General features: G+C 39.9%; 1 protein-coding gene across 1 annotated transcript in view; it reads left to right on the forward strand.

The window, feature by feature from the left end:
- The window catches only part of FARSB (phenylalanyl-tRNA synthetase subunit beta), a 71,814-nt gene that overhangs the window by 27,725 nt on the left and 29,366 nt on the right, over positions 1–14,723 (forward strand). Inside the window, exons 11-15 of the mRNA XM_019667826.1 lie at positions 921–982; positions 1,239–1,446; positions 1,949–2,029; positions 5,433–5,525; positions 13,360–13,477. Coding sequence (XP_019523371.1) covers positions 921–982; positions 1,239–1,446; positions 1,949–2,029; positions 5,433–5,525; positions 13,360–13,477 — 562 coding nt within the window. The remainder of the gene's footprint in view (positions 1–920; positions 983–1,238; positions 1,447–1,948; positions 2,030–5,432; positions 5,526–13,359; positions 13,478–14,723) is intronic.

Here is a 14,723-nt window from a genome sequence, read left to right on the forward strand (position 1 = left end):
GCTGGCCGCTCATGCTGTCTACACACGGTAGCCCATGGCAACCCACTGCCACAGGGGCTGCAGCCTAAGCCATTGCCGGCAACTCACGGCAGCCCAGCTCCAGGTTGAGCTGTTGTTCAGCATCTTAGCTGTGGAGGGCAGTGTCACTGGCCCTCATATGTGGGATCCGAACTGGGGCCCTCTGGCATCCCAAGCCAGCTCCTAACCAACGCGCCACTTGGCCGCCCCGGCAGTGATACTTTTGAGAATAATTTCATGATAAATATTCATAGATATGTTTCCAAAGGTGCTGAAAAGTGCATTTTATGTGTGTTTGTTCCTACCTAACATGGTGGAGTTATATACTGTTTGAAGGCGAATGAGTACCAATTCACAAGATGCTCCCAGCAGTACTGTCTCCTGGAGCAGCTTGATATCTGCGACTGGAGGCATGATTACATTCCCCCATCTGGAAAAATGATAAGAAAGGAATATCTTCATAACACTCTTAGGCTTAGTATGATGCATAGTGCATCGTAACACATGAATTATTCATTCTTGGTACTAAACGCCTGCTTGCATGAAATGAGGCTGAAAAGCTTCAGGATTTAGAAGCATTTTTGAAATGATGTAATGCACCGGTGTTTTATTGAAGAGAACGGTGGTTGACCATCTAAAAGAGAAAAATGTTTGGCATTTTATATTATTTCTGAGCAGTTCCAATTGTGTAGCAAGTAGAATGTTTCTATATGAATATAATGTAGCAAATGTATTCTTCCATAATAATGTTTTGAAACACCAAGTTTATTTTTGGTGTCTTGCTCTAGTGGCAGTTTCTTGGGAGGGTAATGAAACTGTAATGACAAGTTCAAATAGAAAGAGGCTAATGCTAACTATATCTGACAGAATCATTTAAGCTTCTCAAACTCTTTTCTCTTAAGGAACTGGCTTACCGAAAGGAGATGGTGAGAGCCGATCTAATTAACAAAAAAGTTGGAATCAGGTATGCTCAGAAAACTTCATTTACTTCCTTACATTAGAGATATTTCAAAGGTGAAGTGCCCACAAGAATATTTAATTTTTCCTGAGAGAATACTTGGAGAGGGTTAAGTGATGATAGAACATCAGTTAGGATGTCTGGAGTCTAATGGAATTCAAAAAGAAGGGTTACTCTTTCAGGTAGTAGCATATTTTAAAACAAAATATAAACATGTTTTAAATAATCCAGTGAGTTTATGGTTTGTACATTCCGATTTCAGAGAAACTCCAGAAAATCTTGCTAAGCTTCTGACCAGGATGTACTTAAAGTCAGAAGTCATTGGCGATGGGAATCAGATTGAGATTGAAATCCCTCCGACCAGAGCTGACATTATGCACACGTGTGATATTGTGGAAGATGCAGCTATTGCTTATGGCTATAACAACATTCAGATGAGTCTCCCGAAAACATACACCATAGCTAATCAAGTAAGATTGCACCCTTAAATAAACACTCCTTATTGTTAGAAACGGATTGTTGAATGCCAGGAGGGTTTTGAGAAAACCAGAACATAGGAATTAAGCAATATTTGGACATGCTCTGCTATGGGAGGCATTTGCTGTGGAGAGGATACAAAACAGATGCCCAATGGATTAGAGTAAGTTGAAAACCTGTGATGACTAGCTCTTTGAAGAAAGACAGGTTTCGAGTGTGGAGCTCTTGTTGAATCTCTGGGAGATTCATTTTCTCAACCTGGGCCTGGGGGCAGAAGCTGTGTGTGGGAGGTGAAAGTGGGGGTGTGTATATCGGTGAAGGAGCATGGGGAGTGAGGTAGTGGTGTTGGTGGGGAATGGGTGGTTGGTAAGAGCAGTATATTAGTAATGATGGAAGGGTGGTTTCCTTTTAATGACATGTTCTGTATAACTCTCTTTTTCAAAAATTGAAAATTTTATTGAGGTGAAATAAAGGAAAAACCTTTTTTCCCCCCAGCTTCCCCTGAATAAGCTCACAGAACTTCTGAGACATGACATGGCAGCTGCCGGATTCACGGAGGCACTTACCTTTGCTCTGGTATGCTTTGTTTCCTCGGCTGATTGTTTATTTTGAATCTCTGAATTATTTATTCTATGATGCCTTATATGAATTTATAAAATCTAGACTGCTGAAATTTCCAGGTTCTAGAAGAATAACTTGGTTATTTGAGATTGTACCATTTCCGGTAAAGAAATGTTGGTGATTTCTTTTTTTTAGTCAAAGACAAACATGAAGTGGTGACTTAAAAGGTGTCTTAAGTGACAGATGACAATGTATTTTAGTTTTATGTAAGTGTTGAGGGTTTACAATGAATTTCATACCAAATTTATTAAGTTAGAATTTTTCGTCCTAATTTGTTCATGGCTGTGTCCACTAGATGCCGCCCTGGTTAAGGGCTTGGGGACTGTTCCACATTAAACTTATTTCTTTGTCTTTGAACATGTTCACAAACATTTGTTTTGAGTTGAAAAGCTGACATAAAAGGCCTAAATCAGGAAATGAATTTTATTACAGAATCAGAAGGAAAGCCCCCTCCCCGCCAGATTGACCATTTGAAAAGAATCAAGTGTGCATGCGACTTGTAGTTCCCGTTTCTCTCGCTGCACGTTTCTGCAGTGCTGACAGTGTAGTTCCTGAGCATTCAAGTAGCTTTCAGCTTAATGGTGTAGGGCAAAAAGCAAGCCAAGAGAGATGACCAAAAGAGCTGCTGCTTTTTTCCCCCTCAACTCACTTCCAGCCCGAAATTCTCCATCTTTCAGCAAAGTATTTACAGAAGGCAGGAGTGGGGTTACTACCAGCACAGAGGGCTGAGATGCCGCCTCTCTCATGTCACTTTCTTGAGCATTTGTATAATTCATAGGATCGTTACATCAGAAGGGACCTCACGGATCTCGTTCACCACCTTCATTTGTCGCCGGCTTCAGTGACAAATTCAGCGACATTTACGGCGCCTCTGTTGTGTGCCAGGCACTGTGCCAGTGGGGGAGCCTGAGGCCTAGAGGAGGGATGGGTACCTAACAGTTCACCCTGTTACAGTTCACGGCAGGAGGACCTGACCAGCATCCTGGCCTCTTGCCTTCTAGAGCGGAGCTTGTTTCCTCCAACTGGGCATGCTAGACTCGTAGTACCATGGCGTTCATATACACACAGGTACATATCCAGTTGTGAGCACGAGTGATTTTATGGAACATGAAATACAAAAAAATAGCATTGAGCCATGAGTTGTATTTTTTAAATTATACTCAGCGGCACTGGATTTGCTTTGGTAACTGTGCCTCCTGGCTAGCAGCTGCTGTGTAGCGTTCATCCCACGCTGAGGGCTTTACGTACACGACGTCATCGCACAGGGCAGCCCTGGGAAGTGGGCGTTCCTGTCTCACACAGCAGGTCATTTAGGTCACTGCCCCCTTCCACTCAGCCGTCGGCTGTGGACCAGATTCCAGCCCAGGCCTGAGTGTACCCAAGGCCTGTGACTGAAACATGTGCCACCGAAAGTGCCAGTCTGTTCAGCCATCCAGAGTCACTTCGTCACGTGGTTTATCACCGGGGAAAGGGAGGGAGGTGCTAGACAGGTTCAGATTTGTAGTGACAGTTTTTCTATAGGAATTTCAATAGTAAAGGTATTTATAAAATTACGTACTTTACAAGCAAGCCTAAACATCTCTGAGCCTTGTATCTGCTTTTGCACAAGAGTGATAGCCCAGCTTTTCCTTGACTACCCAAGTGTAATTCATTAATTCACATCTTGTCATTATGATTTTTGCTATCTCTGGGTGCTAGTTGTAATATTTTCTTTTAAGTTAGTACACTTTTAACACACTTTAGCCTTACTATAAAAATATTTTTTTAAATTATGGGCTTCATTTACTCGTTATATTTTTTCTAACACTTTAAAATAAACACAGAAATATTAACAATTTAAAAATCCTCCTTCCTATATACTAGCTGCTGCCACTTCAGGGTACCTTGATTTAAACTGCGTCTTATCTGTATGCCTTATCGTCTATCGTCATGATAAAACGTACAAGGTCACTCAGATACCTGGCTGCGTTGCCATGTGTCTGTGGAGTCTTTTTTTATATACAGACAGTATTAGATCTCTTTGAGAATAGAATACATTTCCTAATTAATTGATAACATTATATTTAAATCTTGTTGTAAAAACCCCTCTGTGCTATGGGCAAAATGGATATTCCTAGCGTGCCTGCCACCATTCTCTACCTCTGCAGCCATGGCAGACCGCAGCGCTTTTTTCTGCTGTGCTTGGAGGTGGCTTCACAATCCTTCCTAAGAGAGCATGGCAAGAATTGTTAGAACTGGCACTGGTGTAAAGTGAATCCAAACCCATTCTTTTTTCTAAGTTAAATATACAGGCCAGCTAGTCCTTGAAGACCATTTCTTAGAACAGTGCAGTATAGTATGTAATCACCCAATATTGGAAGATAGTACGGTAATCTGATGGCACATCAGTTTTCATGTTAAGTTTTAAACTCTTTTTCAATAAGTTAGTATTAATATTAATATATGTGATAATTGTTATATGTGATAATTGTTATATTAGTATTAATATATGTGATAATTGTTTATTCTTTGTAAAGATTTATTAATTATTAATATTTTTATCACATAGTGGTGCCAAGGACTTTGCCTTATCTCATCTTATTTATTATTAGGCTTGCTGTATCTAATAGTAAGTTTTATTTTCACAACTCCTGCCTACCATCCTGGTTTTTGAGAGCTATAAGAATCTTTCTCTTTTTGGTGGATGAGTGCTTAGCAGTTTGTTTATGACCCGGAGCTGTAGCAAGCATATATGCACAAAAGGTAAAGGATACAGTGGAAAGAACATTGGGCAGAGTTCAGGCCATGGAAATTCTGCTCTCAGGCCTACCACTCCACCACAAATCATATGGCTTTAGCAAAGATTACAATGGTGGTCGAAACGGAAAACTAGGAACACTGAGGAGGGAGAGAATTTCCGATTGGAGTCATGAAGGATAGTTTTAATGGAAGAGGCCGCAGAGATGTCTTTTAAATAGAGCCTTGGGGGATGGCAGCAAGTAGGGCAGGAGGATGTTTCAGGTAAAGGCAGGGAAGAGTGTAAGGTTCGAGACGTGGGTAGGAACTGTAGGAGATTAGACTGGCGTGGCAAGTGGGAGGAGCGTAGGAAGGGCCCGAGTACAGGTTATGCCACCATGTCCATGTGAAAAGCTTACGGTAGCTCCATGTCATGGCTATTGTAGAACTCCTCGGAAGAGAACTATCAATGTTAAGTTGCATCTGCTGTGGGCCCGGGTTAAATGATATGTTTATTCTTCGCTTATTTGTAACTCACATGTAGAGAATCGACACTGCTATGGACCATAAGTTGACTTCCAGCATCTATATTCCATTTGGTCACTGCTGTTCCATGTTGATCTATGTTGCATGTATTTCTCAGTGCTCCAAAGAAGATATTGCTGATAAACTCGGTGTGGATATCTCTGCAACAAAGGCGGTGCACATCAGTAATCCGAAGACAGCTGAGTTCCAGGTAAGAATTTTAAGTAGGTAAGGATTTGGGTAAAAACTGAGAGGCAGTACATGAGTTATGTAGTCTCTTCAATTATTGTACCTCAGATGGCAAAAACTTTGGAGCTTTTAAAAATCCATTTTTGGGTAAGTTTTATAGTTGGCTTTTACATACTTTGCTGACAAAAATTCTTAAAACTTCTCATAATCTATATTTATTTATTTATTTATTTTTATTGTGAAATAAACATTTTTTAAAATTAGTTTCAGCTGTACAACACAGTGCAATACTTATACTTTTTACCCCTCAAAGTGACAACCCCTCTCCCCCAATCTGCCACCCCACTCCCCTCACCATATCATACATATCTATTACAATTCCCTTGACTCCAGTCCCATGCTATACTCCACGTCCCGTGACTATATATATATATACACTTATAGTTGACATACAATATTATACAACATCAGCTTCAGGTGTACAGTGCAGTGATCAAGCCTCTACCCCATCCATGAAGTGGTCTCCCTAACAACACATGTGACCATCTGACACCCTACAAAATATTTACAACATTATTAATTATATTCCCCGAACTCTCTTTCATGTCCCTGTGGCAATAGTGTAGTTACCTATTTATGCTGTCTAATCCCTTCCCCTTCTCCCGCAACCCCACCCCCTCCCAACTAGCAACTATTACTTTTTCCTCTATATCTCTGAGACTACTTCTGTTTACTTTGCTCTTTCATTCAGTTTTTTAGATTCCACATGTAAGTGAGATCATATGGTATTTGTCTTTCTCTGACTGACTTATTTCACTTAACATAATAGTCTCTAGGTCCATCCATATTGTTGCAAATGGCATGATCTCATTCTTTTAGCAGAGTAGTACTCCATTGTATAAATGTACCACAGTGTCTTAATCCAGTCGTCTACTGATGGGCATTTCGCTTGTTTCCAAATCTTGGCTGTTGTAAATAGCACTGCAGTAAACATAGGGGTGCATATATTTTTTCAAATTAGCGTCTGGGGCTTCTCTGGATAGATACCCAAGAGTGGAACTGCTGGGTCATATGGTAGTTCCATTTCCAGTTTTAGATACCTCCATACTGATTTCCATAATGGCTGCATCAATCTGCAGTCCCACCAACAGTGCACCAGGGTTCCCCTTTTTCCACAAACTCGCCAGTACTTGTTGTTTGTTAATTTATTGATGATAGCTATTCTGACCGGAGTGAGGTGGTATCTCATTGTGGTTTTCATTTTCATTTCTCTAATGATTAGTGAGGTTGAACATATTTTTCATATGCCTGTTGGCCATCTGTATGTCCTCTTTAGAGAAATGCCTCTTTATATCCTCTGCCCATTTTTTAATTGGGTTGTTTGTTTTTTTTGGTGTTGAGTTGAATGAGTATTTTATAAATTTTGGATATTAACCCCTTATCACATATATCATTGGCAAATATCTTCTCCTTTTTGTTATATTGATGATTTCCTTTGCTGTGAAAAAAACATTTAAGTTTGATGTAATCCCATATGTTTATTTTTTCTTTTATTTCCCTTGCCCGAGAGGACATATCAGTAAAAATATTGCTCAGGGTAATGTCTGCAAATTTACTCCCTATGTTTTCTTTTAGGAGTTTTATGGTTTCAGGTCTTACATTTAAGTCTTTAATCCATTTTGAATTTGTTTTCGTATTTGGTGTTAAGTAGGTGGTCCATTTTCATTTTTTTGCACGTGTCAGTCCAATTCTCCCAGCACCATTTATTAAATAGACTGTCTTTATTCCAGTGTAAATTCTTACTTCCATTGTCATAGATTAAATGACTGTATATGGATGGGTTTCTTTCTGGGCTCTCTATTCTGTTCCATTGGTCTGTGTGTCTGTTTTTATGCCAGTACCATACTGTTTTGATTACTTTAGCCTTGTAGTATGATTTGATGTCGGGTAGCATGATACCTCCCACTTTGTTCTTATTTCTCAAGATTGCCGTGGCTATTCGGGGTCTTTTATGGTTCCATATAAGTTTTAGGATTATATGTTCTATTTCTGAGAAAAATGTCCTTGGTAGTTTGATAGGCATTGCATTGAATCTATATATTGCCTTAGGTAGTATTGACATTTTAACTATATTAATTCTTCCTATCCATGACATGGTATGTATTTCCATTTATTTGTATCTTCTTTGATTTCTCTCTTCAGTATTTTATAATTTTCTGAGTACAGGTCTTTTACTTCTTTGGTTAAATTTATTCCTAGATATTTTATTGTTTTTTAAGCAATTGTAAAAGGGATTGATTTCCTGATTTCTTCTTCTGATAGTTTATTATTGGTGTATACAAATGGAACTGATTTCTGAATATTAATTTTGTATCCTGCTACCTTACTAAATTTACTTATCAGTTCTAACAGTTTTTTGGTGGAGTCTTTGGGATTCTCTATATATAGTATCATGTCATCTGCATATAATAACAATTTTCCTTCCTCCTTTCCAATTTGGATGCTTTGTATTTCATTTTCTTGTCTGATTGCTGTGGCTAGAACTTCCAGAACTATGTTGAATAGAAGTGGTGGAAGTGGGCAGCCTTTTGTTGTTCCTGATCTTAAGGGGAAAGCTTTTAGCCTTTCCCCATTGAGTACAATGTTTGCTGTGGGCTTATCATATATGGCCTTTATGATGTTGAGATATGATCCCACTATTCCCACTTTGCTAAGAGTTTTTATCATAAATGCCTGCTGGATTTTGTAAAATGCTTTTTCTGCATCTATTGATATGATCATATGATTTTTCTTTTTCATTTTGTTAATGTGATATATTACATTAATTGGTTTGCGGATATTGAACCAACCTTGCATACCAGGAATGAATCCCACTTTATCGTGGTGTATGATCTTTTTAATGTAATGCAGAATTCGTTTTGCTAGTATTTTGTTGAGGATTTTTGCATCTATGTTCATTAGGGATATCGGCCTATAGTTTTCTTTTTTTGTAATATCTTTGTCTGATTTTGGGATCAGAGTAATAGTGGCCTCATAAAATGTGCTTGGGAGCCTTCCCTCCTTCTGTATTTTTTGGAATAGTTTGAGGAGAATAGGTATTAATTCTTTTTTGAATGTTTTGTAAAATTCACCTGTGAAGCCATCTGGTCCAGGAATTTTGTTTGTTGGAAGCTTGTTGATTACTGATTCAATATCTTTGGTAGTAGTCAGTCTGTTCAGAATTTCTGTTTCTTTTTGGTTCAGACTTGGTAGATTGTATGCTTCTAGAAATTTATCCATTTCTTCCAGATTGTCAAATTTGTTGGCATATAGTTGCTCATAGTATTTTCTTACAATTTTCTGTATTTCTGTGGTATCTGTTGTCACTTCTCCTCTTTCATTTCTGATTTTATTAATTTGGGCCTCTCTCTCTTTTTCTTGGTGAGTCTCGCTAAGGGTTTGTTGATTTTGTTTATCTTTTCAAAAAACCAGCTCTTGGTTTCATTGATTTTTTTGGTTTCTATTTTATTTATTTCTGCTCTGGTCTTTATTATTTCCTTCCTTGTACTCCCATTGGGCTTGTTTTGCTGTTCTTTTTCCAGTTCCCTTAGGTATAAAGATAGTCTGTTGATTTGAGATTGTTATTGTTTCTTTAGATAGGCCTGCATTGCTATGATTTTCCCCTCTAAGGACTGCTTTCACTGCATCCCATAGATTTTGGGTTATTGTATTTTCATTTTCGTTTGTCTTGAGATAGCTTTTGATTTCCTCCTTGATCTCAGTTTTGACCCACTCGCTATTTAGTAGCATGTTATTCAGCCTCTGTGTATTTGTGTGCTTTCCAGGTTTCTTCTTATAATTGATTTCTAGTTTTATAGCATTGTGGTCAGAGAAGACGCTTGATATGATTTCAGTCTTCTTAAATTTATCTAGACTTGTTTTGTGGCCTAACATGTGGTCTATATTGGAAAATGTTCCATGTGCACTTGAGAAGAATGTATATTCTGTTGCTTTGGTGTGAAATGCTCTAAAAATATCGATTAAATCAGCTGGTCTAAAGTGTCATTTAAGGCCACTGTTTCAGTGTTGATTTTCTGTCTGGAGGACCTGTCCATTGGTGACAGCGGGGTGTTGAATTCCCTTACTACAATAGTGTTACTGTTGATCTCTGTCTTTATGTCTGTCAAAATCTGTTTTATATATTTAGGAGCTCCTATGTTGCGTGCATAGATGTTTACTAGGGTTATGTCCTCTTGTTGAATTGACCCCTTTATTATTATGAAGTGCCCTTTGTCTTTTATTGTAGTCTTCATTTTAAAGTCTATTTTGTCTGAAATAAGTATTGCTACTCCAGCTTTTTTCTCATTTCCGTTTGCGTGAAATAATCTTATTCCGTCCCTTTACTTTCAGTTTGTGTGTGTCTTTTGATCTGAGATGAGTCTCTTGTAAACAGCATATGCATGGGTCCCGTTTTCTTATCCACTCAGCCACTCTGTGTCTTTTGATTGGAGCATTTAGTCCATTCACATTTAAAGTGATTATTGATAGGTGCATATTTATTGCCATTTTGTTATTTGTATTTCCGGTCTTCTTGGATTAGCTTTTTCTCACCTTTCTTCTATTTAAGAAAGCCCTTTTAACATTTCCTGCAATGCTGGCTTGGTGGTAATGAATTCCTGAAGCTTATTCTTTTCTGAGAAGCTCTTTATCTGTCCTTCAGTTTTAAGTGATAGCCGTGCTGGGTAGAGCAATCTTGGTTGTAGGCCTTTGTTTTGTGTCACTTTGAAAGCCCCGGCCAGATCACGCAGGCGTACAGCTCATGGCCCAACACTCCCAGAAAATCTTCCAGCCTCAGCCTGTCCCAATCAGCCACATGCAGATCAGGCCGAGCAGCCCAACAGCCAGTCACCAGCTTGGCAACTCTGCACGCGCAGTGTGGAGAGCGGGGACCCATGGCGGCCCGTGCACTCCCCCCTCTCAATGAACAGCCTGTTGGAGCCGAGCGCACCGCCAGGCATTTCCCTGGCTACGCGGCACAAGCCGTGCGGAGGTGGGGATCCAAGGCCGCATGCACACATACACACGCACTCCTGCGCCAATTCCAGCAGACCAATGCAGTCCCGGACCTGACCCTCTGTGGGAGGGCCCAGCCCTGAAAAAATGGCGCCCTCCTGTGCACTACTCATGTGCAAGCTCCACACCAGGGGAACAGTGGTCCCAAGACCTCCAGCTCCCACGACAAACGAGCTCAGTTCAGTCTTTTCCCCGCAGGCTCCTGGGCCCCGCTCACACAGCTACTCCCTCCATCAGGGACAGAGTGAGTGCTCACTGGCGAGCGAGTCCCTGTGCCGGCTCCACTGGTTCTCCAGCCGCCCTCAGCTTGGGGCTGCTCAGCTCAAGATGCTATGTTCAATCTTAGTTGCAGGTGGGCATAGCCCACCATCCTATGCGGGAGTTGAACCAGAAACCTTGTTGTTAGGAGCACGTGATTTCACCAGCGGAGCCATCCTGCCACCTGTTGGCAGCTCCGCGGCAGCTCAGCTCAGGGTCAGCCCTCTGGCCCATGTGGGAATCGAACCGGCGACCCTGGTGCTCAGAGCTCATGCTCTTAATGAACTGAGCCACTCGGCCGACCCCAGTATGCATCTTAAGACTCTTAAATCTACAAGTTGCCCATCCAGGGCTCTCTCCCCTCTTCCACTTCACTCTTCCTCCCTTTTACTTTGAAGAAACTGGGTCATTTGTCCCATAGAGTTCTCACACTTAGGATTTTGCTGACTATATTCCAGTGGCCCTCTATATTTCCAGTAAATTGGTAGTTAGATTTAGAAGCTTGATCAGATTCAGGTTTTTTGTATTGCTGTATGTTTGTAGATAAGCAAATAAGGCTTATCTATAAAATAAACTGAAAAAAGAAAACCTAAGAAAAGTTACCTACAAAAGTAGCCTGTTTATAGTCCAGTAAGTTAACCTTTCATTTAACGTTGTGGTTTTATTTCTGTGAATGGTTTGGGTACGTTCTCTCCAGTGGAGAAAGCGAAGGATATTTAAGAAAGCCCCAAGCTGAAGGCTAATAGCTGCTTGCTGGTAGAGTGGATGTGATAGGAAAGATGTCCTCTTTTTCCCTCAACCCACAACCTAGCAGGTCCTTTCAGGAGCTCACTCTCTTACTCGTGCAGGAGCTAGGAGGGATGCTGTTTTAGCTAGAGTGGCCAGGGCCTCCGCGGGAGAGGACCTTTGAGCAGAGACTTGAAGCAAGTTAGTTGGCCACATGTGAATCTAGAGAAGAATGTACCAGGCGAAGGAAAGCGTACCTGTGGAGGCCTGAGATGGAAACCTGCTTGCGGTGTGTGGGTGTGGGGCTGGAGCAGGCGTTGAGGTTGGAGCAGGGACCAGGGCAAGATTCATACAGGGCGCCATGTAGGGCATGGATTTTACTCAGAATTTGATGGCAACCAGTTGGAGATTTTTGAGCAGCGGGGTTCCATGATCTGATTTAAGTCTTAAAGGATCACTCTGTGTGGAGAATAGACCATCAAGTGGCAGGAGCAGGAGCAGAGAAATCAGCTTAAGAAGCTCATGCGCTAGCCTGGGCAAAGGATAGTGGTGTTGGAGTCTGACTGCAGAGCCCAGGCTCTCAGTGATGACATCACACCACTGCTCTTCAAACCCTTCCGGTAACACGATGTGTTGAAAGCTAACATATCTCATAGATCTTAGAATAGAATGAGGAGTTTATTTCACAGACAAAAGTGGGGAAGTTTTGCTTTCTGTTTTTTTTTAAAACTAGGATATGTATTTGTACTTCTTTGGCTATAAAGCTGAAAACTCTAGTCACAGCCCATAGCAGCTGCATAGTTTTTTTCGTGCCTACATATTTGTGTTCTGTTTCCCTCATTGTTCTGATATTTTAATTGCATTTACATTTTCCCTGTGGTTGTTAAAATTTTGATTAGTTCATATTTAATCTATTTAAGTATTTAATTTTTTGTAACTATTTTATAAAATAAGGCAACTTTACTTTTAAGCTAACTTTAAATTTTAAAATAATAAAAAACTTTCATTTTAAAAATAATTAAATAACCAATCCTAGGTATAAGTGGTTATATTTGTTATAATAATTGTTTCTCACTTATTTTTTAGTCAAATTTATGGTTTTTCATTTTGTAAGTTTGGAAGGCAGAATATTTTTAGTTGTTCTAGTGTCCTGGAATTGAAAATTAAAGGTGACTTGGATGTTTAAGCGTTGCATTTTCCAGAAGTGTGTTCTTATGAAGCCATAGTCTTTTAGCTTTGTCTTTAAACCAATTCCAGTGGGCCCCCCTTATCCACGGTTTCACTTTTGGGAGTTTCAATTAACTACGGTCTACCTGGTCCAACAGTATTAAATGTAAAATTCCAGAAATCAGCAGTTCATGAGTTTTCAATTGCATGCTATTCTGAGTAGCATGATGAAATTTCACGCCATCTTACTCCGTCCTGCCCAGGTCGTGAATCATCCCTTTGTCCGTGTACCCACACTGTGTGTGCTATCTGCCTATTAATCACTTAGTAGCCGACTAGGTTATCAGATCTACTATCACAGCATCGCAGTGCTTGTGTTCCAGTAACCCTTATTTTACTTAATAATGGCCCCAAACACAAGAATAATGATGCTGGCAGTTCGGTTATGCCAAAAAGAAGCCATAAACTTTACCGTTATGGATGGATGGATGGATGGAAAAAACACAGTGTCATAATAAATATGGGGTTTGGTACTGCCTGTGGTTTCAGGCATCTGCTGGGGCTCTTGGAACATGTCCCTCCAGGTAAGGGGGGACTCCGTCTGTCTGTTTGGTTCCTGTTTGGTCAGTGCAATTTCACATCTTCTCCTGCAGGTGGCACGCACCACCCTCCTTCCTGGCCTCCTAAAGACCATAGCCGCAAACCGGAAGATGCCCCTTCCTCTGAAACTGTTTGAAATCTCTGACATTGTAGTAAAAGATTCTAGCAGAGGTAAGAATGAGTCACCTTTAATTTGTATACTTAAGGCATTTTTTTATTATGAAAATTTCAACCATATATAAAGGTAGAGAAAATTGTATAATTATCCGCATGAATCTAGCACCCAGCTTTAATAACTGTCAACACATGGCTAACTCACTTCTCCATGTTATTTTAATGTAATTCCTAGACATCATATCATTTCATCAACAAACACTTTAGTATGCATTTCTAAAAGAAAGATTGCCACTTTTGTTTTTTTAAATAATCCAACACAATTATCCTATTATCATCAAATAATCTAGCTAGTATTTAAATTTTCCCATTGTTTAATAAATGTAATTTTCGTGATTGATTTATTTGAATCAATCCAAGCACGGTCCAGATTTGGTTACTCTATCTCTCATTTCTTTTAATAGAAAGCCAATTTTAACAAAGAATTTAATATTTTTTGAAGAGCCCTATTAAAACTTCAACTTGAACAGCACTATGGAACATTTATTTTTTTCTTATATCATGTGATTTATGTGCCTGTCATTTTAAGGTATTTGATATCTTGTCATTCTAATAATTTGTCAGTGACTGTTCACTACCACTGTTGTACTAGAGATTATGAATGTGTTTTACCAGTTTATGCCTCTTTTGAGTGTGGTTTGGACTTGTTAGTGGAGCAGGTTGCTTGGTCCAACATTTGGAACACAGTGGTTATTTAATAAATATATAGTTAGTGAGCAATTACCCCTGATTGCCAAGGAAATCTGTCTTCTTCAAACTTCCCAGTCTCATTCAGACTTCCCCATGTCTTCAAGTTTATACAAATCTGATTGTTTCGAGCTGTGTATGAATGAGGTCATCTCTTGGTGAGCAATGCCTTCAAATGACTAAATTGCTGGCAGTATTTCCTTGGTTCCCTGGATTTAACAGTTCAACTCTTAGCAATGCTTATTCGAAGTTGTACTCCAGACTGTAGAATTTGTAGTATATTCTTTTTGTATCAGTTGACAAAAACAGAGGCCTTGTCCTCAGTTGCTCCTGAAGAGGATAACATGTCATCTTTTTAACTACCAAAAGCAGTCAAGAATGATCTCTGTAAATTGACCTATCAGAGGAAACAGGCATTACAGAGAGAGGTCCAGCGTGACTGCCTGTCTGTGGACCGTCCATCGTGAGCTCTTCAGCCAATGCTGATTTCCTCTGCTCCCCTAGGCGGCCTGTTTTCAATTAACAGCATCACCCTGCATTTGTGATGGTGCCTTTT

This window comes from Hipposideros armiger, unplaced genomic scaffold (genome assembly GCF_001890085.2).
Source record: "Hipposideros armiger isolate ML-2016 unplaced genomic scaffold, ASM189008v1 scaffold_507, whole genome shotgun sequence".
Classification (NCBI taxonomy): domain Eukaryota; kingdom Metazoa; phylum Chordata; class Mammalia; order Chiroptera; family Hipposideridae; genus Hipposideros; species Hipposideros armiger.